This window comes from Heterodontus francisci, chromosome 7, assembly GCF_036365525.1.
Source record: "Heterodontus francisci isolate sHetFra1 chromosome 7, sHetFra1.hap1, whole genome shotgun sequence".
Classification (NCBI taxonomy): domain Eukaryota; kingdom Metazoa; phylum Chordata; class Chondrichthyes; order Heterodontiformes; family Heterodontidae; genus Heterodontus; species Heterodontus francisci.
In genome coordinates, this window is record NC_090377.1 from 61,346,174 (window position 1) to 61,373,118 (window position 26,945).

Genomic DNA, 26,945 nt, shown 5'->3' on the forward strand with positions numbered 1-26,945 from the left:
AGACACCACACACAGATCTTTCTACAGATGGCAAATTTTCACAAATACTTTGGCGATCAGCTAATGATGATGGGGGCAGGATCATGACATCTGGGTGTTTCTAGTCACAACCTGACACAAAGTCTAACAAAGCCAATTAACCGCTCCACTCTTAGTTGAGGCTGAAGGGTGGTTCGGTGTTTGAAGCTGTGTCTGAGCAGCCCTCTTGAGGATTAGCTCTGCTCACCTCACTAGGAGAAGGGGCTAGAAAAGGTGCCCTAAAAATAGCCTGCCTCACTCCAAACCAGGCTGGAAAACAGCATCCAGCAGGATCACCCATCAGTGGTTGAAACTCACAGAAACATTAAAAGCAAACTTATGAAGAGACTACCCAAATCCCCTTTGAGATTAATGAGTGTCTTGTGACACTTAATATTAAGCTCAAAGGCAATCAGTCTGTCACCCTCATCAGTGCTTATGCACCTAACTTGGACTCTGAGGATGAAGTGAAAGAAACCTTCTATTCCAACCTAGACGTACATTTGACAGCTGTACCATCACAGTCAAAGATCATAGTTCTCGGGTGATTTCAATACCACACCCTTTGGCCGAACGCCATTGGAAAGCGTGGAGTTGCCATAGTGTACACCTCCTTACCCTCTGCTCTGAATACAATCTTGTAGTCACTAACACCCTATTCCAAAAAAAAAAGTTTCAAGACATCCTGGCAACATCCAAGATCAAAACACTGGCAATTAATAGACTGTGTGATAGCCAGGAACAGGGATTGAAAAGATATGCACATGTGCTGCGGTTAGGGCCGAAGAATGCTGGACAGACCATCAAGTTATTCGCTCTGTTTTGGCACTTAAGGCAGCCCTCAAAAGGAACCAACAGCCGCGACAGGTATGGAGAAAGTTCAAGATTTCTGGTCTGTCAAAGGATATCAAGCTCAAGGAATTTCAAGAACAAATCAATCGGAAACCACAGGAACAGATGGTCACACCATCAAGCAATGATAACCATTGAAATCTATTAGTACTCATACATGCCAAGAGATCCTCAGACACATCAATAAAAGGCACCAACTGGTTTGATGAGAGCGATACAGAAATAAGCAAACTTATCGATTGTAAACAAACAGCATTCCAAACCTGGCATCAGGATCCAAATTCCACAGAAAAGAAGATTGCCAAAGCTGAAGTTCAAAGAAGAACCCACGATTTGAAGTATAAATGATGGACAGAGAAGGCTGAGGAAATTCAACTGCTTGCTGACATACACGACTTGTACGCAACCAGAGAGATCCTCAACACATGGACTAACACCGGTAAGATCCAAAGATGGCAAGTCTGTCCTCAAAGACACGGACACTATCAACAGCCGGTGGAAAGAGCACTTTGTCGAACTACTTAATCAAAACTCCATGGTGGAAATGGACATGCTGGAGAACCTCCCATACAAGAGTAAAAGGGTAGTAAAAAGAATAGGGTCGATTCAGGACTAAAAGGCGGATTTACGCATAGAGGGAAGAAGGCATGGCTGAGGTACTAAATGACTGCATTTATATTTACCAAGAATGCTGCCAATGTCATAGCGAAAGAGGAGGTAACTGAGACACTGGATGGGCTAAAAATTGGAGGTATTAGAAAGGCTGGTGTTATGACCGACTGCTCATGACAAAGCCACCAATCAAAATATATAATTCTGATTGTGGTGGGAGCAATGCACTGTCAAATTAGTCCTGCCACTCCACAGATCGCCTAACATATCACTTCAACTTTCCAAATTAACGAAAACCACAGACAAATTGACCATCTATTAACCCCCTAATGAGGCTAACCAAACCAGGTGTCTTTAGATCAACAAATTAACTGTTTAATTAGAAAAACTAAATTCTTAAACACTACTAAGATATAAACAATTAAAATTGAAAAAAAAATGTGTCCTTGCAGATTTACCCTCATGCCGAAGTGGAATCTTCCAATGTGGAACAGTCCAAGGTTGCTTGAAGTCCTCACAGCCGTCCGATGGGGAAAAAGAAATGTCCAACATCCAAAATTTCAACTTCTCTTCCATCTAGCTAAGATGTCAGCTGATCAACAACTCGCAAACACTTCAATGAATCAATTTGGCTTCAGAATTTTGAGGGGTGAAAAAGTGACCAGTCTAAAATTCATCTTCCTTCAGTTTAAATTATCAGAGAACTCTGTTAGGTTCATGCTGGCCTAGCTTTCTGTGTCAAAAGCCAGTTTTTAGCTAGTTTTCACAAAGCAATCGGCAACATTGTATCTTTGCTCTTGTTCTCTGAATGGGAATGTACTCTTTGACTCACAGTCCCTGGAGCTTGCTTCCTTAAAGCAGCACTGATCCTTTTCCAGCCTTAAAGGCACACCGCATACTTCCCGGAAAAGGGAAAAAAACTACAGGATCATTACACCTCCGCCCCTGGTGGAATGAAACGCCATTCCTGGAATGCGTTTCATTACAAAGTGTAAAAAATACAAATTGAAAAAATATGTTAACACATTTTTTCCCATGTTTACCAATATACAATCTTCTAAAATGGTAAGATTACAGCAACAAGTTCCACCAGAACATTTTCGGCTTGAAATTTTTTCAAAGTTTGTCCCACTTAACCCATTTCAAATTTCCAAGCATAGTCTTCCAGTTGTTTCGTGTTTTCCTTCCAAGTGTCCCTATTCTCCATCAGCTCAGCCAGGTGAACTGCACAGCTAGGAGTACTGACCACTACTGGGTTCACTCTTCTCTGAGAAGTTTCTCAAGTACCCCTTAACCTATGTGGCATCACTTGACACTGGAAAACCCTGTCTGGTGTAACAGAAGTTGATTTTTTTCTTACCCTGGTGTGTCAAAGGGATTTGACAGTATCCTTCCAACACATCTCTCTCTTTAATTCAAATTGTTTTGCCCACTCTGTCCATACAGTCCTTTAAATAAGAATCTGGGTAAGAGTCTGCCTTCTTTACCACAGTTACTTTTCTAGAGTCTTTGCAAGTTTGAGCCGTCCCACCAGGTTGAGAAATCAAGACCATCTGCGAATTCCAGCTGTCCTGACTAAGTTCAACTAAGCTGCCCTACAGCATGTATTGTACCTCTGCTTCCACCTGGGCCTGTCTGTCTGGAGGCAAGGATGTTGTTTCAAAGGAATGGTCCCCCCTATACCCACATCATGTGTGGCTAAGGTTTTACATCCTAGCTGATCCTTACAAACTTTTTGAAACATTGTGAAAACCTTGGTGAGGACTTCACGCTGTTTTGCCTCTAAATGTAAAAGCCTATTGTTTAATTTTCCTAGCCATTCCATATTCACTAATTGGATAGTTGGAGGTTCAATCTGAGAATTTCCTAGGCCTGCTTCTGCCTCATCCTCACTATCCTTTTCTTTCTCAACAGTCCCGATTATCTAACATACCTGTTCTGGCTTATCCTCCTCCCTAAGGTAATATTGCTTGAGCATATTAATGTGACACAACCGGTTCTTCTTCCGGCAATCAGAGGTGTCAATCAAGTAATCTACCTTACCCTCTCTTTTGATCACTCTATATGGGCCACTGAACCGGGTTTTCACACGGGTTCTCCCCGTGATGGTAACAACACTAACACTTCATCCCCTGGTTTTATGGTAGACTGTGGTTTTCCCACCATTTGACAGGTATGGATTATCCTACAAAATTGTCTCACATCCTTAGTAAGACCTAGCCAGTAATAATGTTGGCTTATGCGTGATTTGGTCTTCTGAATTCCCCTATGTCCTGCAAAAGGAATGTCATGTGCTAACTTTAATAATCCATGGCAATATTTAGGTGGTACCACTATCTGTTCAACAACTGTCCAGTCTTCATCGGCAGGTCTATGAGGCGGTCTCCATTTCCTCCTCAAAACCTCGTTTTCCATACAAAAGCCTTCCGGAACTCCTTTTGCCTCATCTTTTGACAGAGCTGTCTGTGCTATTTGGTATATCTCTGGCTCAGCTTTCTGTGCTGCAATGTTAGATGATCTGTTAAACATTTCATTTGGATTATCTAAATCCCCAAATAAGGTTTCAGACACTTGCTATCTATTTGTGGTACCCCTTTTACCTCTGACAACGGATCCTGTTTAGCCACTGCTCAGGTGACTACACACTCAGGAAATATTCCCAGAACTTGTTCCTGTAATTGCTCCGTTTTCGTAATTGGTCCCTCTGTAACTATAGGAGAAACTGATACTTTTGATCCAGCCAAATCATTTCCTAGGAGTAGATCAATTCCCTTTACTGGTAAACTGTGGACAACAGCTACAGTTACTATCCCAGATATTAAGTCACTCTCTAGGCATATGTTATACAAAGGTACGGATATATTCTCCCCGCCAATTCCATTAACTAAAATTTTAGGGTTCAAGGCGCTCTATGGTGGAAATCTCATATCTTTCCCTAGCAAGACTGTTTAGGTTGCTCCTGTGTCCCTGAATATAATGACAGGTTTTCCTGCCTCATTTACAGGATATGGAGTTACTCTCTCCTTTGACAAAAATTCATTATAACTCTTGGGTATTTTATTAACCTCGACACTCCTTTCAGTTTTAGTATCTGGTTTCACAGCTGTTGTTAAAGCTATAGCCTGGTCTGCTATACTCTCAGTCAGTATTTTCCTCTGCACTAGCTTTGCGTACCCAAACAAATCCTATGGGTTTACCTCCCAATTTCCAGCACACTAAATGAAGATGACCCGTTTTGTGGCAATGATAACACTTTGGGTGGCGAACCTCACTTCTACCCTCAGCACTTTCCTTTCTGACCTGAGGAGGTGATCCTGGGGCACTCCCAGCTGTTCCTTCTTGTCCCTGGCTACTTGCCTTCCTTTCACTCTCCCACTTTCTATCCTTCTTGGGTTTATGGAGGTGATGGACAAAATAGATTGGCTTATTCACAAGCTCAAAATCATCAGCAATTTCTGCTGCTTGCCTAGCTTTCAAAACTTTCAGGTAATCTAAATGAGTTCTCACTACTGAAGGAATGGAGTTTTTAAACTCTTCTAAGAGAATCAATTCTCAAAGGTTCTCATATGTGGTTTCTATCTTCAGTGCCCATATCCAACGGTCAAAAGTAATTTGCTTTACCCTCTCAAAGTCTAAATATGTCTGCCCAGCCAATCTCCATACGTTCTGACACTTCTGACGCTAAGCTTCAGGGACGATCTCATATGCAGCGACAATAGCCTTTTTTTGCCATCTCATAATCTGCAGAAGCCTCTTCAGGAAGCATGGCATAAGCTTCATGAGCTCTGCCTACCAACCTGCCCTGCATAAGCAGTGTCCAGCTTTCTTTCAGCCATTTCACCTGTTTAGCTATTTTTTCAAAAGATATGAAAAATGCCTCTATGCCCCTTTCCTCGAACTTAGGAAGAGCCTGTATAAATTTAAACAACTTCTCGCTGGGTCCTGATCTAAATTCAGATTCTTCCTGACCCTTTTGTCTTAGTTCCATCTCTTTTAGCCTAAATTCCCTCCCTCTCTCCCTGTCTTCCAATTCAAGTTTTCTTAATACTTTTTCAGCCTCATGTTTTTTCATTTCTAACTGAATCCTAGCCAATACCACTGCATCACTCTTGGACCTACTACTTTCTTGTCTCTCATATTCCCTTTCTTGTCTCTCATATTCCCCTTCAGCTTCATCATCATCTTCTACTAATTCCAGGTGTTCGGCTATTATGTCAATTATCTCTGCTTTTTTGGCACCTAATTTCAATTCCAACCCCAATTTCGCTGCCAATTCTTTTAATTTGTTCTTAGTTAAAGTTATCAAGTCACTCAGGGAAACATTCTGCTTTCTCAAAAACTCTGCTGAAACCACTAACGCCATTTCAATGGTATAAACTGTACCTTATTCTACAAGAGACCTGGTTCTTTTATTTCTTTGTAATTGGTGTTAGATTTAGATCCCAACAATCGAGTTTCCAATTCCTAAGATCTCAAACGTGAGAAATAAATATGATGCCAAACGCAGGACCCCAATTTAAATATGTTATCCCAGAAATGAGTAATTGATATCATTTCAAATGTTTGCCCTCCAAATTAGTCTGATTCAGATCCCAGACACGAGCTACTGAATTAAAATGTTAAGACTGACAAAGCCACCAATCAAAATATATAATTCTGATTGTGGTGGGAGCAACGCACTGTCAAATCAGTCCCGCCACTCCATAGGTCGCCTAACATATCACTTCAAGCTTTCCAAATTAAAGAAAACCACAGCCAAATTGACCATCTATTAACCCCCGAATGAGGCTAATCAAACCAGGTGTCTTTAGATCAACAAATTAACTGTTTAATTAGATAAACTAAATTCTTAAACACTACTAAGATATAAACAACAATTAAAATAGAAAAAAATTAGTGTCCTTGCAGATTTACGCTCCTGCTGAAGTGGAATCTTCCAATGTGGAACAGTCCAAGGTTGCTTGAAGTCCTCACAGCCGTCCGATGGGGGAAAAGAAATGTCCAACATCCAAAACTTCACCTCTTTCGTCCATCGATGACCTCAGCCAATCAACAACCCGCAAACACTTCAATTAATCAATTTGGCTTCAGAATTTTGAGGGGTGAAAAAGTGATCAGTCTAAAATTCACCTTCCTTCAGTTTAAATTATCAGAGAACTTTGTCAGGTTCATGCTGGTCCAGCTGTCTGTCTGTGTCAAAAGCCAGTTTTTAGCTAGTTTTCAAAAAGCAATCGGCAACATTGTATCTTTGTCCTTGTTCTCCGAATGGCTATATCCAAGGGCAACCAGAATGCACTCTTTGACTCACAATTCTGGAGCTTGCTGCCTTAAAACAGTACTAATCCTTTTCCAACCTTAAAGGCACACTGCATACTTCCCGGAAAAATAAACTACAGGATCATAACACTGGCTATACTTAAAGTTGCTAAGTCACCAGCTACTAGATCAGATGCATCCGAAGATACTGAGTGAAGTAAGGGTGGAAATTGCAGAGGCATTGGTCACAATCTTCCAATCCTTATATACAGGGGTGGTGACAGAGGACTGCAGAATTGCAATTGTTACATCTTGTTCCAAAAAGGGTATAAGGATAAAATCAGCAACTACAGGCCTGTCAGTATAACCTCGGTGGTTGGAAAGTTTTCAGAAACGATAATTCAGGACAAAATTAACAGTCACTTGGACAAGCATGGATTAATTAAGGAAAGCCAGCACAGATTTGTTAAGGGCACATCGTGTTTGACCAACTTCATTGAGTATTTTTGAAGAGGTAACAGAGCGGATTTGTGAAGGTAATGCAGTTGATGTGGTAAACATGGACTTCGAAAAGGTGTTTGATAAAGTGTCACATTACAGGCTTGTCAGCAAAGCTGAAGCCCATGGAATTTAAAGGACAGTGTAGCATGGATATGAAGTTGGCTGAAGGGTCAAGAACCAAAGGACACTGATTTAAGATGATTGGTAAAAGAACCAGAGGCAACATGAGGAAAAACCTTTTTACTAAGAAAGTGGTTAGGATCTGGAATGCGTTACCTGAAAGTATGTTGGAGGCCGATTCAATTGTGACTTTCAAAATGGAATTGGATAATTTTCTGATGAGAAAATATTTGCAGAGCTACAGGGAAAAGGCAGGGGAGTAGGACTAGCTGAGTAGTTCCTACAGAGAGCTGGCATGCACACAATGGACTGAATGGTCTTCTGTGCTGTAACAATTCTATAATTATGATTCTATGAGTATGTTAAAAAGTCCAACCTTTGTGAAAAATTAAATTTTTGCAAATGTTCCAATGCCTGCAATTGTAAAGAATACATCAATTTTCATAATTTTATAACAGCTTAGGGTGTTCTTGAACACTTATTATAAAAGGTGGGGGAGTCTTCTCCCTTAGGATTTTGAAATTGTATTCGTGAATGATACAAGTAACTGATGCTAGTAAATATATCAGCAATTTTCCTTTTCCCTGCCCCAGAAGTGTGCCTAAATTATAGGTGCAGCATGAAACAAAAATGGCCGGAGATCCATTAGGCCAGGTCTCCACCAAAATTGCATTGGGCCCTAACTTATGTTTTTAAAGTGCTGCATTCCCTAGTTCCAGGAGGAGGTGCAGGCAATTAAATTATTTTAGCTCGAGATCAGGGCAGCTACCCCCGCAATAACCCAGTGCTTCTTGTTATTTTGCTGGCATTTAGTGGCTGTAAGCTTGTTTCTCTCTTTTTATCTGAATCTCACTGCAATCTTTTGGGAGCTCTACTGTTGTTCAAGGGTAAAAATATGGCCATAAGTATTAAGGAGGCCCTAGGGATAGTTGGCACCCACATTTGCTTCTACAGTATAGGTGTGCCACTGGAAATTCCTCTATCCTAGGTTTATTTGGAAGAAAAGAAGCAGGATGACAGGATGTGGTGGTGAATTGCTCACCCAGAATTCAATGGAGGGCCCAGCTTCTGGATCCTGAGACATAGCTACGAAGACCCACAACACGAGCCTTCTTTTCTCATGACACCATTCCTTTGGCCTTTGGCACTCAAGCTCATCATTACAGGGTGGCTATGCATGATGTACAGTGGCATTATGGGTATCATTGGTTATATTGCCTAAAGGCTTTCCGAGTGCAACATCAAAATGCCTACTCCACCATCCTCAACGTTGCCTAGACAGCAGACAAATTTAGTTATATAGGCAGTATCACTCTTGTATTCAGTCTAGACGAACAATGTCTCAGGTATCTGAGTGTTCCCCATTGAGCACGTAACATAAAAGTGGCAGGTAAATTTCTTCTCAACATCTGGTACCTGCAGACAAATTACAAGGCAGTGTTGCATATACCAGCATAAAGAGCCTAGTTATACAAAATAATCTCAGTCATAGTCATTCAGTTTTCCAGTTTTGGTAAACTATGATACAGTACCCATATTTTGTTCTTTGTTGTTCTTCACATCCTTACGTTCCAAAAACCAATCATCAGCATAGCCAAAACTAAGCAATTTGTGCATGCTAACTGGCGGTTCCTTTCTACGTGTAAATCTGTTATTTAGAAAATCAAACACAGTATATTACAATACAGAAGATTTAACTAACTCTGACATATCTTATAAACTGTAGCTAATGTGAAATTAATTTATACACAACTCAGAAGACATTTTGGAAGCATAGTTTTGAAATAAAGAAATCATGTAACAAAGTAACAGACATTTCAATCTATTTGACAGTGTCACAACAGAGCTTGAACTTCATATTGTTACACAATATCCTGCTGCATGTAAGTGAAAATTATCAATCTGGCAAATTACTAATCATTATGCATATTTATTGGGAACAGGTGAACCTGCAAATAAAACTTTTTAGAAGTTAATAAAATTTTAGAAACTGGACATTGATCCTTATTGGCACACACAGAATCTTGAACCTTGATCTCGTTCAAGTTCTGGATTACTAATATTTAATCATTTATTTCTGTAAATCAACGATTCATTAATTGCAGGGACCAGCTCGATAGTATTTTCTCAGGTTCATGTCTGAAAACAATCCATTGGTTTCCCTCTGACAACTGGCCCAATTGGTAATTTTTTCACTTGTGAGCATAGATAGAGAATATGGACAAGGAATCACAGATCACCAGTCCGAATAAATTGGGTCAATGTTGTGGGAGAATTTCCTGCAGGGGCAGGTTTCTCACCACAGTTGTGTAGTTCATGAAAATAACTGTTACCTTTGTGGAACTAGGAATAAACAGCTCACCCTAACCAGTTCAGACAATCATCTCTTCTTTTTATATTGACATGCATATACTCTTTACTCTTTCTCATATTTTCCATGCACCAACACATAAACCCTTCAGCATAATTCAGTAATAGTACTCTCACCACTGAGCCATTAGATTGTGGTATCAAGACCTATTTCATGACTTGATCACATAATCGAGGTGGAAATTCAGTAAATGCTATGGGAGTGCTGCATTGTTGGAGGTGCTGCCTCTTTTTTGATAAAAATTGATTAATACCCTAATTAACTAATTAATAAGTTGAGTAACTAAACCAGAGGGAGGAGATTACTGTATTTAGTTAGCATTTAATATTTATAGTAGGAATCTAGCACTAGGGACCATATAGTTATAACTATTTAGTAAGGATTTAATAAGTATTTATTTATCTTAAATTAATTTATTTATTAGTGCTAGAAATGTCAGTTAGAGGGGTGAAGTGCTTCACCTGTGAGAAGTGGGAGGTCCGTGACACTTCCAGCGTTCCGGACGACTACATCTGCAGGAAGTGTACCCAGTTGCAGCTCCTCACAGACCGCATGGATCGGTTGGAGCGGCAACTGGATGCACTTAGGAGCATGCAGGTGGCAGAGAGCATCATAGTCAGGGGTTTTAGAGAAGTCGTTACACCCAAGGTGCAGGCAGATAGATGGGTGACCGCTAGAAGGGGCAGGCAGTCCGTGCAGGAATCCCCTGTGGCTATCCCCCTCTCTAACAAGTATACCGTTTTGGATACTGTTGGGGGGGATGGCCTATCAGGGGAAAACAGCAGCAGCCAGAGCAGTGGCACCATGGCTGGCACTGTTGTTCAGCAAGGAGGGACAAAGCGCAGAAGAGCAATAGTTATAGGGGACTCTATAGTCAGAGGCACAGATAGGCGCTTCTGTGGACGTGAAAGAGACTCCAGGATGGTATGTTGCCTCCCTGGTGCCAGGGTCATGTCTCTGAATGGACATGGGGCATTCTGAAGGGAGATGGTGAACAGCCAGAGGTTGTGGTACACATCGGTACCAACGACATAGGCAGGAAGAGTGATGAGGTCCTGCAGGGGGAGTTTAGGGAGTTAGGTAGTAAGTTTTAAAAAAACAGGACCTCTAAGGTTGTAATCTCTGGATTACTCCCTGTGCCACGTGCCAGTGAGGCTAGAAATAGGAAGATAGTGCAGCCAAACACGTGGCTGAGCAGCTTGTGTAGAAGGGAGGGTTTCAGATATCTGGACCATTGGGCTCTCTTCAGGGACAGATGGGACCTGTACAAGAAGGACGGGTTGCATCTAAACTGGAGGGGCACTAATATCCTGGCTGCAAGGTTTTCTAGCATCACTTGGGAGGGTTTAAACTAGTGTGGCAGGGGGGTGGGAACCAGAGCAGTAGGACAGCTAGTGAAATAAATGAGGAGGACATAGTAGCTAAGGCCACTAGGACTAAGAGAAAGAGCAGGCAGGGAGATGTTGCTGAGCACAGCGGGACTGGTGGTCTGAATTGCATTTGTTTCAATGCGAGAAGTATAACAGGTAAGGCAGATGAACTTAGAGCTTGGATTAGTACTTGGAACTATGATGTTGTTGCTATTACAGAGACTTGGTTGAGGAAAGGGCAGGATTGGCAGCTAAATGTTCCAGGCTTTAGAAGCTTCAGGCGGGATAGAGGGGGATGTAAAAGGGGTGGGGGAGTTGCATTACTTGTTAAGGAAAATATCACAACTGTACTGCGGGAGGACACCTCGGAGGGGTCGTGCAGCGAGTCAATATGGGTGGAGCTCAGGAATAGGAAGGGTGCAGTCACGATGTCGGGGGTTTTCTACAGGACTCCCAACAGCCAGCTGGAGGTAGAGGAGCAGATATGTAGTCAGATTTTGGAAAGATGTAAAGGTAACAGGGTTGTAGTGGTTGGTGATTTTAACTTCCCCTATATTGACTGGGACTCACTTAGTGCTAGGGGCTTAGATGGGGCAGAATTTGTAAGGAGGATCCAGGAGGGCTTCTTGAAACAATATGCAGATAGTCCAACTAGGGATGGGGCCGTACTGGACCTGGTATTGGGGAATGAGCCCGGCCAGGTGGTCGAGGTTTCAGTAGGGGAGCATTTCGGGAACAGTGACCATAATTCCATAAGTTTTAAGGTACTTGTGGATAAGGATAAGAGTGGTCCTCGGGTGAAGGTGCTAAATTGGGGGATGGCTAATTATAACAGTATTAGGCAGGAACTGAAGAATTTAGATTGGGGGCGGCTGTTTGAGGGCAAATCAACATCTGACATGTGGGAGTCTTTCAAATGTTAGTTGATTAGAATCCAGGACCAGCATGTTCCTGTGAGGAAGAAGGATAAGTTTGGCAAGTTTCGGGAACCCCTTGGATAACGCGGGATATTGTGAGCCTAGTCAAAAAGAAAAAGGAAGCATTCGTAAGGGCTGGAAGGCTAGGAACAGACGAAGCACTTGAGGAATATAAAGACAGTAGGAAGGAACTTAAGCAAGGAGTCAGGAGGGCTAAAACGGGTCATGAAAAGTCATTGGCAAACAGGATTAAGGATAATCCCAAGGCTTTTTATACATATATAAAGAACAAGAGGGTAACCAGGGAAAGGGTTGGCCCACTCAAGGACAGAGAAGGGAATCTATGTGTGGAGCCAGAGGAAATGGGCGAGGTACTAAATGAGTACTTTGCATCAGTATTCACCAAAGAGAAGGACTTGGTGGATGATGAGCCGAGGGAAGGGAGTGTAGATAGTCTCAGTCATCTCATTATCAAAAAGGAGGAGGTGTTGGGTGTCTTGCAAAGCATTAAGGTAGATAAGTCCCCAGGGCCTGATGGGATCTACCCTAGAATACTGAGGGAGGCAAGGGAAGAAATTGCTGGGGCCTTGACAGAAATCTTTGCATCCTCATTGGCTACAGGTGAGGTCCCAGAGGACTGGAGAATAGCCAATGTTGTTCCTTTGTTTAAGAAGGGTAGCAAGGATAATCCAGGAAATTATAGGCCGGTGAGCCTTACATCAGTGGTAGGGAAATTATTAGAGAGGATTCTTCGGGACAGGATTTACTCCCATTTGGAAACAAACAAATTTATTAGCGAGAGGCAGCATGGTTTTGTAAAGGGGAGGTCGTGTCTCACTAATTTGATTTGAGTTTTTTGAGGAAGTGACAAAGATGATTGATGAAGGAAGGGCAGTGGATGTTATCTATATGGACTTCAGTAAAGCCTTTGACAAGGTCCCTCATGGCAGACTGGTACAAAAGGTGAAGTCACATGGGATCAGAGGTGAGCTGGCAAGATGGATACAGAACTGGCTCTGTCATAGAAGACAGAGGGTATCAGTGGATGTGTGTTTTTCTGAATGGAGGGATGTGACTAGCGGTGTTCTGCAGGGATCAGTGCTGGGACCTTTGCTGTTTGTAGTATTTATAAATGATTTGGAGGAAAATGTAGCTGGTCTGATTAGTAAGTTTGCGGACGACACAAAGGTTGGTGGAGTTGCGGATAGTGATGAGGATTGTCAGAGGCGGCACAGTGGCGCAGTGGTTAGCACCGCAGCCTCACAGCTCCAGCGACCCGGGTTCAATTCTGGGTGCTGCCTGTGTGGAGTTTGCAAGTTCTCCCTGTGTCTGCGTGGGTTTTCTCCAGGTGCTCCGGTTTCCTCCCAGAAGCCAAAAGACTTTCAGGTTGATAGGTAAATTGGCCATTATAAATTGCCCCTAGTATAGGTAGGTGGTAGGGAAATATAGGGACAGGTGGGGATGTGGTAGGAATATGGGATTAGTGTAGGATTAGTATAAAATGGGTGGTTGATTGTCGGCACACACTCGGTGGGCCGAAGGGCCTGTTTCAGTGCTGTATCTCTGAACTAAACTAAACTAAAGGATACAGCAGGAGAGAGACCGGTTGGATGGCAGATGGAGTTTAATCCGGACAAATGTGAGGTAATGCATTTTGGAAGATCTAATACAGGTGGGAAGTATACAGTAAATGTCAGGACCCTTAGGAGTATTGACAGGCAGAGAGATCTGGGCGTACAGGTCCACAGGTCACTGAAAGTGGCAACGCAGGTGGATAAGGTAGTCAAGAAGACATACGGCATGCTTGCCTTCATCAGTCGGGGCATAGAGTATAAAAATTGGCAAGTCATGCTGCAGCTGTACAGAACTTTAGTTAGGCCACACTTAGAATATTGCGTGCAATTCTGGTCGCCACACTACCAGAAGGATGTGGAGGCTTTGGAGAGGGTACAGAAGAGGTTTACCAGGATGTTGCCTGGTCTGGAGGGCATTAGCTATGAGGAGAGGTTGGATAAACTTGGATTGTTTTCACTGGAACAATGGAGGTGGAGGGGTGACATGATAAAGGTTTACAAAGTTATGAGCGGCATGGACAGAGTGGATAGTCAGAAGCTTTTTCCCAGGGTGGAAGAGTCAGTTACTAGGGGACATAGGTTTAAAAGGGGCAAAGTTTAGAGGGGATGTGCGAGGCAAGTTCTTTACACAGAGGGTGGTGAGTGCCTGGAACTTGCTGCCGGGGGAGGTGGTGGAAGCAGGTACGATAGCAACGTTTAAGAGGCATCTTGACAAATACATGAATAGGATGGGAATAGAGGGATACGGTCCCCGGAAGTGCAGAAGGTTTTAGTTTAGGCAGGCATCAAGATCGGTGCAGGCTTGGAGGGCCGAATGGCCTGTTCCTGTGCTGTACTGTTCTTTGTTCTTTTGTTCTTGAAGAGCCATTAAACTGAACTCCTGTTTGCCTGTTAAAGGGGACTTAAAAGATCCCACGGCACTATTTGAAGAACAGCAAGGGAAGTGATTGTGGCCTTGTCAACATTTATCATTTATTCAACATCATTAACTGACCATTCATCTTATTTTCTGTTTTTAGATGCATATGTAGAATCATGACTGTGTTTGCCTATATATGTGTGACTACACTTCAAAAGATTTCACTGGATGTGAAGCACCTTAGGGTGTCCTGAGGAGATAATGAAAGAACTTGCATTTACACCACTACTTTAAGTTTAAGTTATGAGGACAGATTGCATTAACTAGGTTTGTATTCCTTTGAGTTTAAAAGTTTCAGGGGTGAACTAATCAAGGTGTTTAAAATGATAAAGGCATTTTTTGATGGGGGCAGATCCTGAGAATTTTTTCTGGGGGTGGTGAAGTGGAAGACTTAAAATTACATCTCGTCCATTTAAGAGTGAAATCAGGAATTACTTCTTGACATATTGCAGTCGAAATTTGAAACTCGCTTTCCCAAAATGCTGTGGATACTGGGTCAATTTAAATTTTCAAGTCTGAATTTGATATATTTTTGTTAGGTAAGGGTGTCAAGGAATATGGAACAAAGGCTGGTAAATAGAACTAGGCATGATCGAATTGAGTGGAGGAACAGGCTTAAGGGGCTTAATGGCATACACCTCTTCCTATGTTCCTATATACCATCTTTCATGTTTGCAGGATGTCCCAAAGCACTACACAGCCAATGAAGCACTTTTGAAGTATAATCACTGTTGCACTGTTGGTAAACATACCAACCAATTTGTGAACAGCAACATACTACAACAGCAATGAAGTAAATGACTAGATAACATTTTTTAGTGGTGTTGGTTCAGGGATAGATAATGGGCAGGGCGTCCCCCTGCTCTTCTTCAAATAGTACCCTGGAATCTTTTACACCCATCTGAGGTGGCAGATTCGGTTTAACATCTCATTGGAAAGATGGTACCTCTGAGAGTAAAGCACTCCCTCAATATTGCATTGGATGTTAATCTCATGACTATCTGACTCAGATGTGAGAGTGCTATGACTGAGCCAAGGCTGACACTTGCAAGTGATTTTCTTCTCTTGTTTTTCTCATTCTACCACATCCTCTCTACAAACAGAGAGGTGAAGAAATTTGTTAACACAGCACTGCTCCTATCATTGAAGAGCACCCTGCGGATCATGCAGAAAGCAGCATGCTGCGTCGCCTGCCCCCGGGGAATCGAGGTAAGTCTGTGTCGTGTGCGAAGTGAACAAATTTCTCCCCCAAACATGTTTTTGTTTCTCATGATCATTTTTTAAATCAAACACAAATCAAAAGTGTGGTTTTATAATTGAACACTTTACACTAAAATAAATAAAATCTGATCTTATAGATTAAGAAAGAACAGCAGGCCCAATCTTATCAAGACAGGATTTTTCATCTACAACCTCACCTCCAAACATACATATATTCCTATTTTCCAGTCACACTGCAGGACACATAGCTAATAGTAATGTGGGTGAACAGAGTGGATTAACAGACAGGCTATAAAAATGGAGGAAACTGATAGGCACTTACACATGAGAAAAATTACACATGTCTCTTCCTTAACAAAAACATTTGTTCAGCACAATTTCATGGATACAGTGTTCTGCTAATAAAAAGTACCTGCTAGGGCATGAACCATTAATACAAATAAACATGGTTATGCAATCAGCCAGATAATGATAGTGTTCCCCTGCTGATGTCACAATGTCCATTTTACTGAAATATAAGTAAATACATTCCCTGAATGTCTGTCAGATCATGCTGCTGCTGTAAGTACTGAGGAGTGCCCACCTATGACCTCCATTCCTGACCCTGCCAATGTATCAAGTGACTGCGTCACTGTGTGTGCATCATTGGCACTTGCTAGAAGCGGTGTCTGGAAATATTGGTCTGGCCAGCTGCTTGTGGAGCTGCCAGTACATTTTCCTCCATGCATTCGTCTATGCTTTTACTGGAGGATAGCCTTCATCCCCAAAATTCCTCACTCTCCATTGATGCAACTCCTCCAGCAGACCCACCAACCCACTACCATCTAGAGTTGCAGTGCTATTTAGATATCTCTGTTGTAGCATTGTGAACAATTAGTCGACTTTTTAGTTGCTGCTACAATTTGCTCTTTAACATTTAAGAGATGCTGCCTTGTTTGATTTTCTGTTCCCCAGTCACATGCATTACAAGTCAATCTCTCCGTGCAAGTTTCTTAAGTACCAGTAGCTATTTAAATTAGGAGGAATATTTGGTGCAGCCTGTGCACTGAGCTGCCAGCTCAAATCCATTTTTTGCATATTTGAAAAATCAGCCTCTATAACAAAATACTGTAGAAAAACATTTAGACTTCAAGTTCCCAGAGAAACATAAGATTGCACCAGCAGATAAGATTGCAGAAATGGAAGAAAGACAGAGTTAAAGGTTCTGTATCTGAATACACACAGCATTCATAACAAAATGGATGAAATGTTAGCACAGATGGAAATAAACATGATAGCCATTACAGAGACATGGTTGCAAGGTGACCAATGCTGGGACCTGAATATTGATGGGTATTTGACATTTTGAAAAGACAGGAAGCTAGGAAAAGATGGTGGGATAGCTTTGTTAATTAAGGATGTCATTAGTACCGTAGAGAGGGATGACCTTAGCCTGGAAGAGCAAGATGTAGAATCAAGAAATGCTGGAACCACTCAGCAGGTCTGGCAGCATCTGTGGAAAGAGAAGCAGAGTTAACGTTTCGGGTCAGTGACCCTTCTTCGGAACCGACCCGAAACGTTAACTCTGCTTCTCTTTCCACAGATGCTGCCAGACCTGCTGAGTGGTTCCAGCATTTCTTGTTTTTATTTCAGATGTCCAGCATCCGCAGTATTTTGCTTTTATTTAAGATGTAGAATCAGTTTGGGTAAAGATAAGAAATAGGAAAGGTAAGAGGGCACTTGTGGCAATAGTTAAAGGCCCCCTAACAGTTGCTACACAGTAGGACAGAGTATACAGAAAGAAATAAATGGGGCATTTAAGAAAGGTACCACATTAGTTATGGGTGAGTTTAATCTACATGTAGACTGGGCGAATCAGATTGGCAAAGGTAGCCTGGAAAATGAGTTCATAGAGTGTATTCAAGACAATTTTTTAGAGCAATACATACCAGAGCCACATAGGGAGCAGGCTATTCTAGACCTGGTAATGTGCAATAAGACAGGATTATCAATAACCTCATGCTAAAGGAGCCTCTAGGTAATAGTGATCATAACATGATAGAATTTCATGTTCAGTTTGAAAGGGAGAAGTGTGGGTCTAAGACTAGTGTTTTAAACCTAAATGAAGGTAATTACAAGGGTGTGAAGGCAGAGCTACATAAAGTGAACTGGGAAACTAGGTTAAAAGGTAGGACAGTAAAGATGCAGTGGCAGACTTTTAAGAAGATATTTAATAACTCTCAGCAAAAATTTATCCTAGTGAGAAAGAAAGCGTCTTTGAGAAGGATGCGTCATCCGTGACTAAATAAGGAAGTTAAGGATAGTATCAAATTAAATAAACACAGTACAAATCCGCAAAGATTAGTGGTAGGTTGATTTTAAGAACCAGCAAAGAATGACAAAGAAAGAGGAACAAAGTAGAGTATGAGAAAAACTAGCAAGTAACATAAAAACAGATAGTAAGAGTTTCTACAAGTATTTAAATAAGAAAAGAGTAACTAAAGCTGGTATTGGTCCGCTAGAGAGTGAGTCTGGGGAATTGATATGGTAAAACAAAGAAATGGCAGAGGGATTGAATAGGCATTTTGTATCTGTAGAAGACTTAGAAAACCTGCCAAAGGTACTCAAAAATCAAGAGGTGAAAGGGAGGGAGGAACTTAAAACAATCACCATCACCAGGGAAAAGATGCGAGGAAAACTATTAGACATAAAGGCTGACAAGTCCCCAGAGCAAGATGGACTGCATCCTAGGGTCTTAAAAGAAGTGGTTACAGAGATGGTAGAGGCTTTGGTTATAATCTTCCAAAATTCCCTAGATTCTGGAAGGGTCCCAGTGGTTTGGAAAATAGCAAATGTAACACCTTTATTCAAGAAAAGAGGGAAATAGAAAGCAGGAAACTATAGGCCAGTTATCCTAACATCTGTCATAGGGAAATTATTAAAATCTATTAAGGAGGTTATAGCAGGGTACTTAGAAAATCATAATAGGATGAGATAGAGAGTCAACATGGTCTTGTGAAAGGGAAATCGTGTTTAACTAATTTATTAGAGTTCTTCATGGAAGTAACAAGCAAGGTGGATAAAGGAGAACCTGTAGATGTGGTGTACTTACATTTCCAAAAGGCATTTGATAAGGAGCCACATCAAAAGTTACTACACAAGATAAGAACACATGCTGTTGGGGGTAACATATTAGCATGGATAAAGGACTAGTTAGCTAACAGGAAGCAGACAGTAGGGAAAATGGAGCATTTTTGGGTTGGCAAGCTGTAACTAGTGGAGTGCCACAGGGATCAATGCTGGGGCCTCAACTATTTACAATTTGTATCATGACTTGGATGAAGGGACCGAATATATGATAGCTAAATTTGCTGATAACACCAAGATAGGAAGGAAAGTAAGTTGTCAAGAGCAGGTTAAGAGTCTACAAAGGGATATAGACAGGTTAAGTGACTGGACAAAAATTTGGCAGATGGAGTGTGGGAAAATGTGAACTTGTCCACTTTTGCAGGAAGAATAGAAAAGCTGTATACTATTTGAATGGAGAGAGATTGCAGAACTCGGTGGTACAGAGGGATCTGGGTGTCCTAGTTCATGATTCACAAAAGGTTAGTATGCAGGTACAGCAAGTGATTAAGAAGGCAAATGGAAGTTGGCATTTATTGCCGGGGAATCGAGTATAAAAGTCGAGAAGTTTTGCTACAGCTGTACAGGATCTTGGTGAGACCACATCTGGAGTACTGTGTACAGTTTTGGTCTCCTTATTTAAAAAAGGATATAATTACATTATAAGCAGTTAGAGAAGGTTCACTCAACTAATTCCGGGGATGAAGGGCTTAGCTAATGAAGAAATGTTGAACAGGTTGGGCCTATACCCATTGGGAGCTTAGAAGAATGAGAGTTGATCTTATTGACAGCACTTGATAGAGTGAATACTGGAAGGATGCTTCCTCTTGTGCAGAGACCAGAACCAGAGGGCACAATTTAAGAATAAGAGATCTCCCTTTTAAGACAGAGATGAAGAGAAATATTTTTCTCAAAGTGTCATTAGTCTGTGGAATTCTCTTCCCGAGAAAACAGTGGAGGCTGGGTCATTGAAATTATTCAAGGCTGAGTTAGATTTTTGATAGACAAGGGAGTCAAGGGTTATGGGGGGACAGACAGGAAAGTGGAGTTGACACCACAACCAGATCAGCCATGATCTTATCGAATGGCGGAGCAGGCTCAAAGGCCTGAATGGCCTACTCGTGCTCCTGAGTCCTATGTTCCTAGATAATTAAATGCTTTTTTAAATTTGATCTAGGGATGTGAGCATCACTGGCAAGGCTAGCATTTATTACCCATCCCTAAAGGCCCTTCAGAAAGTGGTGGTGAGCTGCCTTCTTGAACTGCTGCAGTCCGTATGGTGTAGGTACACCCACAGTGTTGTTAGGGATGAAGTTCCAGGAATTTGGCCCAGCGATAGTGAAGGAACAGCGATATAGTTCCAAGTCAGGATGGTGTGTGATTTGGGAGGGGAACTTGCAGATGGTGGTGTTCCCATGTGTCTGCTGCCCTTGACCTTCTAGGTGGTAGAGGTCGTGAGCTTAGAAGGTGTTGTCGAAGGAGCCTTGGCGAGATGTTGCTGTGCATCTTGGAGATGTTACACACTGTTGTCACTGCACCAGTGGCAAAGGGAATGAATGTTTAAGGTGGTGGATGGGGTGCTGATCAAATGGACTGCTTTGTCCTAGATGGTGTCTAGCTTCTTAGGTATGGTACTTCCCATGGAAAATCATCTGCGAACACTCAGTGACAAATGCCACAGATGAATAATAGGCATTTGGCTGTGGAACCGCATGTCAGCAAAAGGCCAGTGTCTTCATGGTAGGGCAGAAAATTGGCAGTGAAAAACTAGAAGAAATGTATATATATTTTTAAAACATTAAACTTAATTGCATTCCCTTTCCTTCTTTCGGTATTTCCACACCTCAGTAGCAACAACATAGGTAAAAAGAGGGATAAGATCTTGCGGTCAGATTTTAGGGTGCTAGGAAAGAAACTAGCAAGCAGGACCTAAAATATAGTAATCCCCGGATTACTCCCGATGCCATGTGCCAATGAGTACAGAAATTGGACGATGGAACAGATGAGTGCGTGGCTGGAGAGATGGTGAGGGAGGGCTTTCGATTCATGGGACATTGGAATCGGTTCTGGGGGAAGATGGGACCTGTACAGGCTGGATGGGTTGCACTTGAACAGTTGGAACCAGTGTCCTTACGGAACGGTTTGCTAGTGCTATTGGGGAGGATTTAAACTAACTTGGAAGGGGGATGGGAACCAGGAGGTAACATTAGAGAGGAAAAACAAGCTGCACAGAGAATTGGGAGAGACAGATAGCATTGGAGTCGGAAACAGTAAGGTATTAGGTGGGTTAGAGTAAGAAGGAATGTAATAAGGTCTGAATTAGTTTTTCTGTGCTTGTATGTGGATGCGCAGAGTAGTGGTGGTGAGCTGCAGGCGCAGGTATCCATGTGGGAATATGATGCATCGGCAATAACGGAGACCTGGCTCAAAAAAGGGCAGGACTGGGTACTAAATATTCCTGGATACAAGGTGATCAAGGAAGGAAAGAAAGAAATTTGGGTGGCAGTATTGATTAAGGAGAATATTACAATGCTGGAGAAAGAGAATGTCCTAGAGGGTCAAGAACACAATCTATTTGGTTAGAGCTAACAAACAATAGAGGTACCATTACATTACCTGGTGTATTCTATAGGCCACTGACTAATGGGAAAGATATAGAGTCATGAGTCATTTATGGCAAAGGAGACCATTATGCCCATCGAGTCGATGCCAGCTCTCCACAGAGCAATCCAGTCAGTCCCACTCTCCCGCTTGATCCCCTTGCCCTGAAAGTTAATGTCCTTCAAGTACCCATCCAATTTTCTTTTTGAAATCATTGACTGTCTCTTTTCTACCATCCTCGTGGGCAGCGAGTTCCAGTTCATTGCCACTCATTGTGTAAAAAGGTTCTCTCTCACATTCCCCCTACACCTTTTGCCCAAAACCTTCAATCTGTGTCCCCTATTCCTTGTACCATCAGTAAATGGGAACAGCTTTTGCTTGTCTAATTTATCTAAGCCTGTCATAGTCTTGTACACGTCCATCATATCTCCCCTCAATCTCCTTTGCTCCAGGGAGAACAACCCAGCATTTCCAACCTAACCTTGTAACTAAAATCCTCCATCCCTGAAGCCATTCTGGTAAACCTCCTCTGCACCTTCTCAAGGACCCTCACATCCTTCCTAAAGTGTGGTGACCAGAACTGGACACAATACTCCAGTTGGAGCCTAACCAGAGCTTTATAAAGGTTTAGCATAACTTCCCTACTTTTGTACTCAATGCCTCTATTTATGAAGCCCAAGATCCCATATGCTTTACTAACCACTCTCTCAATATATCCTGCCACCTTCAAAGATCGATGCACATGCACCCCAGGTCCCTCTACTGCTGCACCATTAGGTCTATATTGGTTCACCCTATCCCTTCAGCCAAAATGCATCACCTCACACTTGTCTGTATTAAATTCCATCTGCCACTTGTCTGCCCATTCTGCTAGCCTATCTATGTCCTGTTGCAGGTGGTTTGTATCATCCTCACTGTTTGCCAATCCTCCAAGTTTAGTATCAGCAGCAAATTTTGAAATTCTACTCCATATTCCAAGATCCACGTCATTTATATATAGCAAAAAAAGCAGTGATCCTAGCACTGACCCTTGAGGAACACCAATGTCTACCATCCTCCAGTCTGAAAAACAATCATTTACCACGACTTGCTGTTTCCTGTCCATAAACCATTTTTTTTTATCCAATTGGACACTGACCCTCCTATTCCATGAGCCTCAATTTTGTTAACCAGCCTGTTATGTGGTACTTTATCAAATGCAATCTTAAAATCCACATAGACAACATCCACCGCATTCCCTTGATCAACCTTCCCCGTTACTTCATCAAAAAATTCAATTACTCGGTCAAGCATGATCTGCCTTTTACAAATTCATTCTGGGCTATCCTTAATTAGCTCAAAACTCGCTAAGTGCATGGAAGCAGAGGGCATGGTTGAGGTACTAAATGAATATTCTGCATCTGCATTTACCAAGGAAGAAGATGCTGCCTAAGTCAGTGAAAGTGGAGGTAGCTGAGACACTGGATGGGCTAAAAATTGATAAAGAGGAGGTTTTAATTAGAAATATTGGCTGTACTTAAGGTTGATAAGTCACCAGGACTGGGTCAGATGCCGAATATACTATGGGAAGTCAGGATGGAAATTGTGGAGGTACTGGCCATAATCTTCCAATGCTCCTTAGATACAGCAGTGGTGCCAGAGGACTGGATAATTGCAGATGTGACACCCTTGTTCCAAAAAGGGCATAAGGTTAAAACCAGCAAATACAGGCCAGTCAGTTTAACCTCAGTGGTGGGAAAGCTTTTAGAAACAGTAATATGGAATAAAATTAAAAGTCACTTGGACAAATGTAGATTAATTAAAGAAAGCCACCATGAATTTGTTAAGAGCAAATCGTGTTTAACTAATTTGATTGAGTTTTTTGATGAGGTAACAGAGAGGGTTGATGAGGATAATACGACTGATGTATATATGGACTTCGAAAAGGCATTTGATAAAGTGCCACATACCAGGCTTGTCAACAAAGTTGAAGTCCAGGGAATAAAGGGTTAGTGGCAGCATGGATATGAAGTTGGCTGAGTGACAGGAAAGTAGTAGTGAAGTGTTGTTTTTTCAGACTGGAGGATGGTATATAGTGGTTGGTATTAGGACCACTGCTTTTCTTGATCTATATTTATGATGTAGACTTGGCTGTGCAGGGCACAATTTCAAACTTTGCCGATGACATAAAACTTAGATGTACTGTGAACTTTGAGGAGGAGAGTGATTGACTTCCAGGAAACATAGACAGGCTGGTGGAATGGGCAGACACATGACAGATTAAATTTCATGCAGAGAAGTGTGAAGTGACACATTTGGTAGGATGAACAGGAAAGACAATATAAAATAAAGGATACAATTTGAAAGGGGGTGTAGGAAAAGCGGGACCTGCGGAATATATGCACAAATCGTTGAAGGTGGGAGGACAGATTGAGAAAGTGGTTAACAAAGTGTAACAATGCCTCTAATTTAGACATAGAGTACAAAAGCAAAGAAGTTATGGTGGACCTTTATAAAACACCAGTTCAGCCTCAACTGAAATAGTGTGTTCCGTTCTGGGCACCACACTTTAGGAAGGGTGCAGAAAAGATTTACGAGAATGGTTCCAGGGATAAGCGACTTCATTTACAAGGATAGATTGGCGAAGCTGGGGTTGTTCTCCTTAGAGAAGAGAAGATTGAGAGGAGATTTGATGGAGATCTTCAAAATCATGAGGGGTCTGGACAGAGTAGATTGGGAGAAATTGTTCCCATTGGTGGAAGTGTCGAGAACCAGACAGACGACACCAATATAAAGGGATTGGCAAAAGAATCAGAGGTAACATGAGGAAAAACTTTTTTACGCAGCGAATGTTTAGGATCTGGAAATCACTGCCTGAGAGTGTTGTGGATGCAGATTCAATTTTTTTTTTATTCATTCATGGGATTTGGGCGTCGCTGGCCAGGCCAGCATTTATTGCCCATCCCTAATTGTCCTTGTGACTTTCAAAAAGGAATTGGATAATTATCTGAAGAGAAAAGATTTGCAGGGCTACAGGGAAAAGGCAGGGAAGTCGAACTCACTGAGATGCTTTCGCAAAGAGCCAGCATGGACACAATGGGCCAAATGGCTTCCATCTGTGCTGTAACCATTCTATGATTCTATGAATGTATGAGTAAGGTCTACTTTCCTGGCATCTGACAATGCAATTCTAACCCACTGTGATGAAGCATATGCGCAGAGTCCATGGAAATATGCCCTCAGTTTTTTCCATTCACCCTGGCATGTCGTATCCAGTCTCTCTGACAGCATGGCTGCAAACTACCCATCGAGGGGAGCATAGTAGGCACAAATCCATGACCTAGAACTCAACATACATCCTAGTTCAAAAATTGTAATCTTGTTTATTTGGAATGCCAAAAATGCAACATTTATTGTGAAGTCTACCTTTTATGGTTGCTGTTACAGAGGAAGTCGGAGATTAAACATTGCCAGCATTCTCTAATTGATATCTTAAAATTCTGTTATAATCTGTAGCACTTACCTTGCTGCACTAGCTGGTATGCCAGGCTGCATTGTCCATTGATTTGGTTCAGTACCTAATGTCATAGCTTCCAACTGAAGTAGAGATGGAACATTCCTGTCTCGCTGTCTCCTATTACCAATTTCAGGAGTCCCTGACTGAACACATTACACCAAAGGAAAAAGTGCATGAACAATCTTGAAACTGACTTTAATGTGCTCATTATTCCTGCAAATATTAAATATAACTGACTATAATAACGAGAACTTCATTTTGAATATTTTTATCTGAAGCTTTCCTCTGTTCTTAATCTTCCTACTCCATGTATTATTCTCATTGGAAAGGATGGACAGGTGACCTTGCTCCCAAGCCTCATGTGATAACACTCAATAAATGGCTGCTAGAAAATGAACAATAACCTAAAATGAATGGCTCTTTGATTTTTATTCTCTCCCTGTGTGAAGTGCCTGCCAATGGCTTGGCATCTGCTCTAATGGCACAGCTGAGTTTGAAAACTGCCCACACATTCTCCCATCCAACATAAGCATGCTCTGTAAAAATCAAGGCTACCTTTGACAGTCTTTTTGGAGCAGGATCTATATTTCAGCAGAATTATTAAAAGGAACATTTTGTTTGAGCATTCAATACCAATAGCACAATAAGGTAACTGTTTGGAAGGAGTTACTGAGCTGCTGGTGTGATGGAACTATATCAAGACATCTACAGCTGAAATAATAAAAATCTTTGAAGCATCCTAAGTTAATGACTGCATTTCTGTTGATTGCATGAGACTAAAAGGCTCATTAGCTCCTTCAAGATAATTTCTATCAAAGCAAGTATCAACTCACTGCTTACAGAAAAATATTACCGGAGAGCAAAGCACTTTACATTGACTTCATGATTCCCTCCTTTCTAGTCCCTCAAATGAAAAGTTTTAAGACTTCTAGTTATCTGGAGAAATACTATAAATTTATGTTCCACATTCCTATATGTGCAAAGAATTTTACTCAACTAATATCGGTCATATGTTCAGATAGTGAACACCTCGATTGATTTAATGGGGAACAGTATTCTTTTTGTTCTTGAATTGTGATATGAAGATCTAAATCACTTTCTGCCTCAGTACTGGCTAAGTGCACAGCAATTTCCAAATTTTCTACATCAATAATGGTTATGAATTTGGGATAAATTACCTGCCAATGAGATGAGTTACCCTAAAGACAAAATTGTAGATAAACTTAAAAGTTATTTACAGTTAATTCCCTGTTTCTAAAGCCAAAAAAACCTTCTAAGCCTTGAAATCCTTGGGTCCTAGAGAAGCACAGAAGCCATTACCTATGGTGGAGGTACTGTGTAGTAAATGAGTTTGGAAGGAGAGGTGAGAGTGTGGTGATATTAACGGAAGTAGTTACAGAGGGACAGGAGTAGGTCATTTAGCCCCTCGAGCCTGTTCCACCATTCAATGAGATCATTATTGATGCTTTTGCCCCATATCCATTAATACCTTTGGATAGCAAAAATCTATCATTCCAAGATTTAAAATTAACAATTGATCCAGCATCAAGTGCCATTTTTGGAAAAGCATTACAAATTTCTGCCACCCGTTATGTGCAGAAGTATTTCCTAATTTCACTGCTGAAGCACACGGCTCTAATTTTTTTAGACTATGGCCCCAGTCCTAAACTTCCCAACCAGCAGATATAGTTTCTCTCTATCTACTCTGTCTGTTCCCCTTTATATCTTGAGAATGTCAATCAAATCGCTCTCTAACCTTCTAAATTCCAAGGAATACATCCCTAATTTATGTAATTTCTCCTTGTAATTTAACCCTTGGAGTCCACGTAGCATTCTGGTAGAAAAAGGGTCATCGACCTGAAACATTGGGCTGAATTTAACTCAGCTGTCGAGGGTGGATATAGTGGCATGGGGGATGGAGGTTCACAATGCAACCGTCCGCCTAGAAATCCGGCATCATAACGTTGGTTCCAGATTTTGTCAGTGGCGGGAAAGCACAATGTGACAAGAAC

General features: G+C 41.6%; 1 protein-coding gene across 1 annotated transcript in view; it reads right to left on the reverse strand.

Annotated features, from left to right (window-relative positions):
• c7h7orf57 (chromosome 7 C7orf57 homolog) overlaps positions 1 to 26,945 on the reverse strand; it is a 92,304-nt gene that overhangs the window by 21,582 nt on the left and 43,777 nt on the right. The window contains exons 6-7 of the mRNA XM_068034537.1: positions 24,940 to 25,076; positions 8,892 to 9,007 (exon numbers count right to left, since the gene is read on the reverse strand). Of these exons, the coding sequence (XP_067890638.1) occupies positions 8,892 to 9,007; positions 24,940 to 25,076 (253 nt within the window). The remainder of the gene's footprint in view (positions 1 to 8,891; positions 9,008 to 24,939; positions 25,077 to 26,945) is intronic.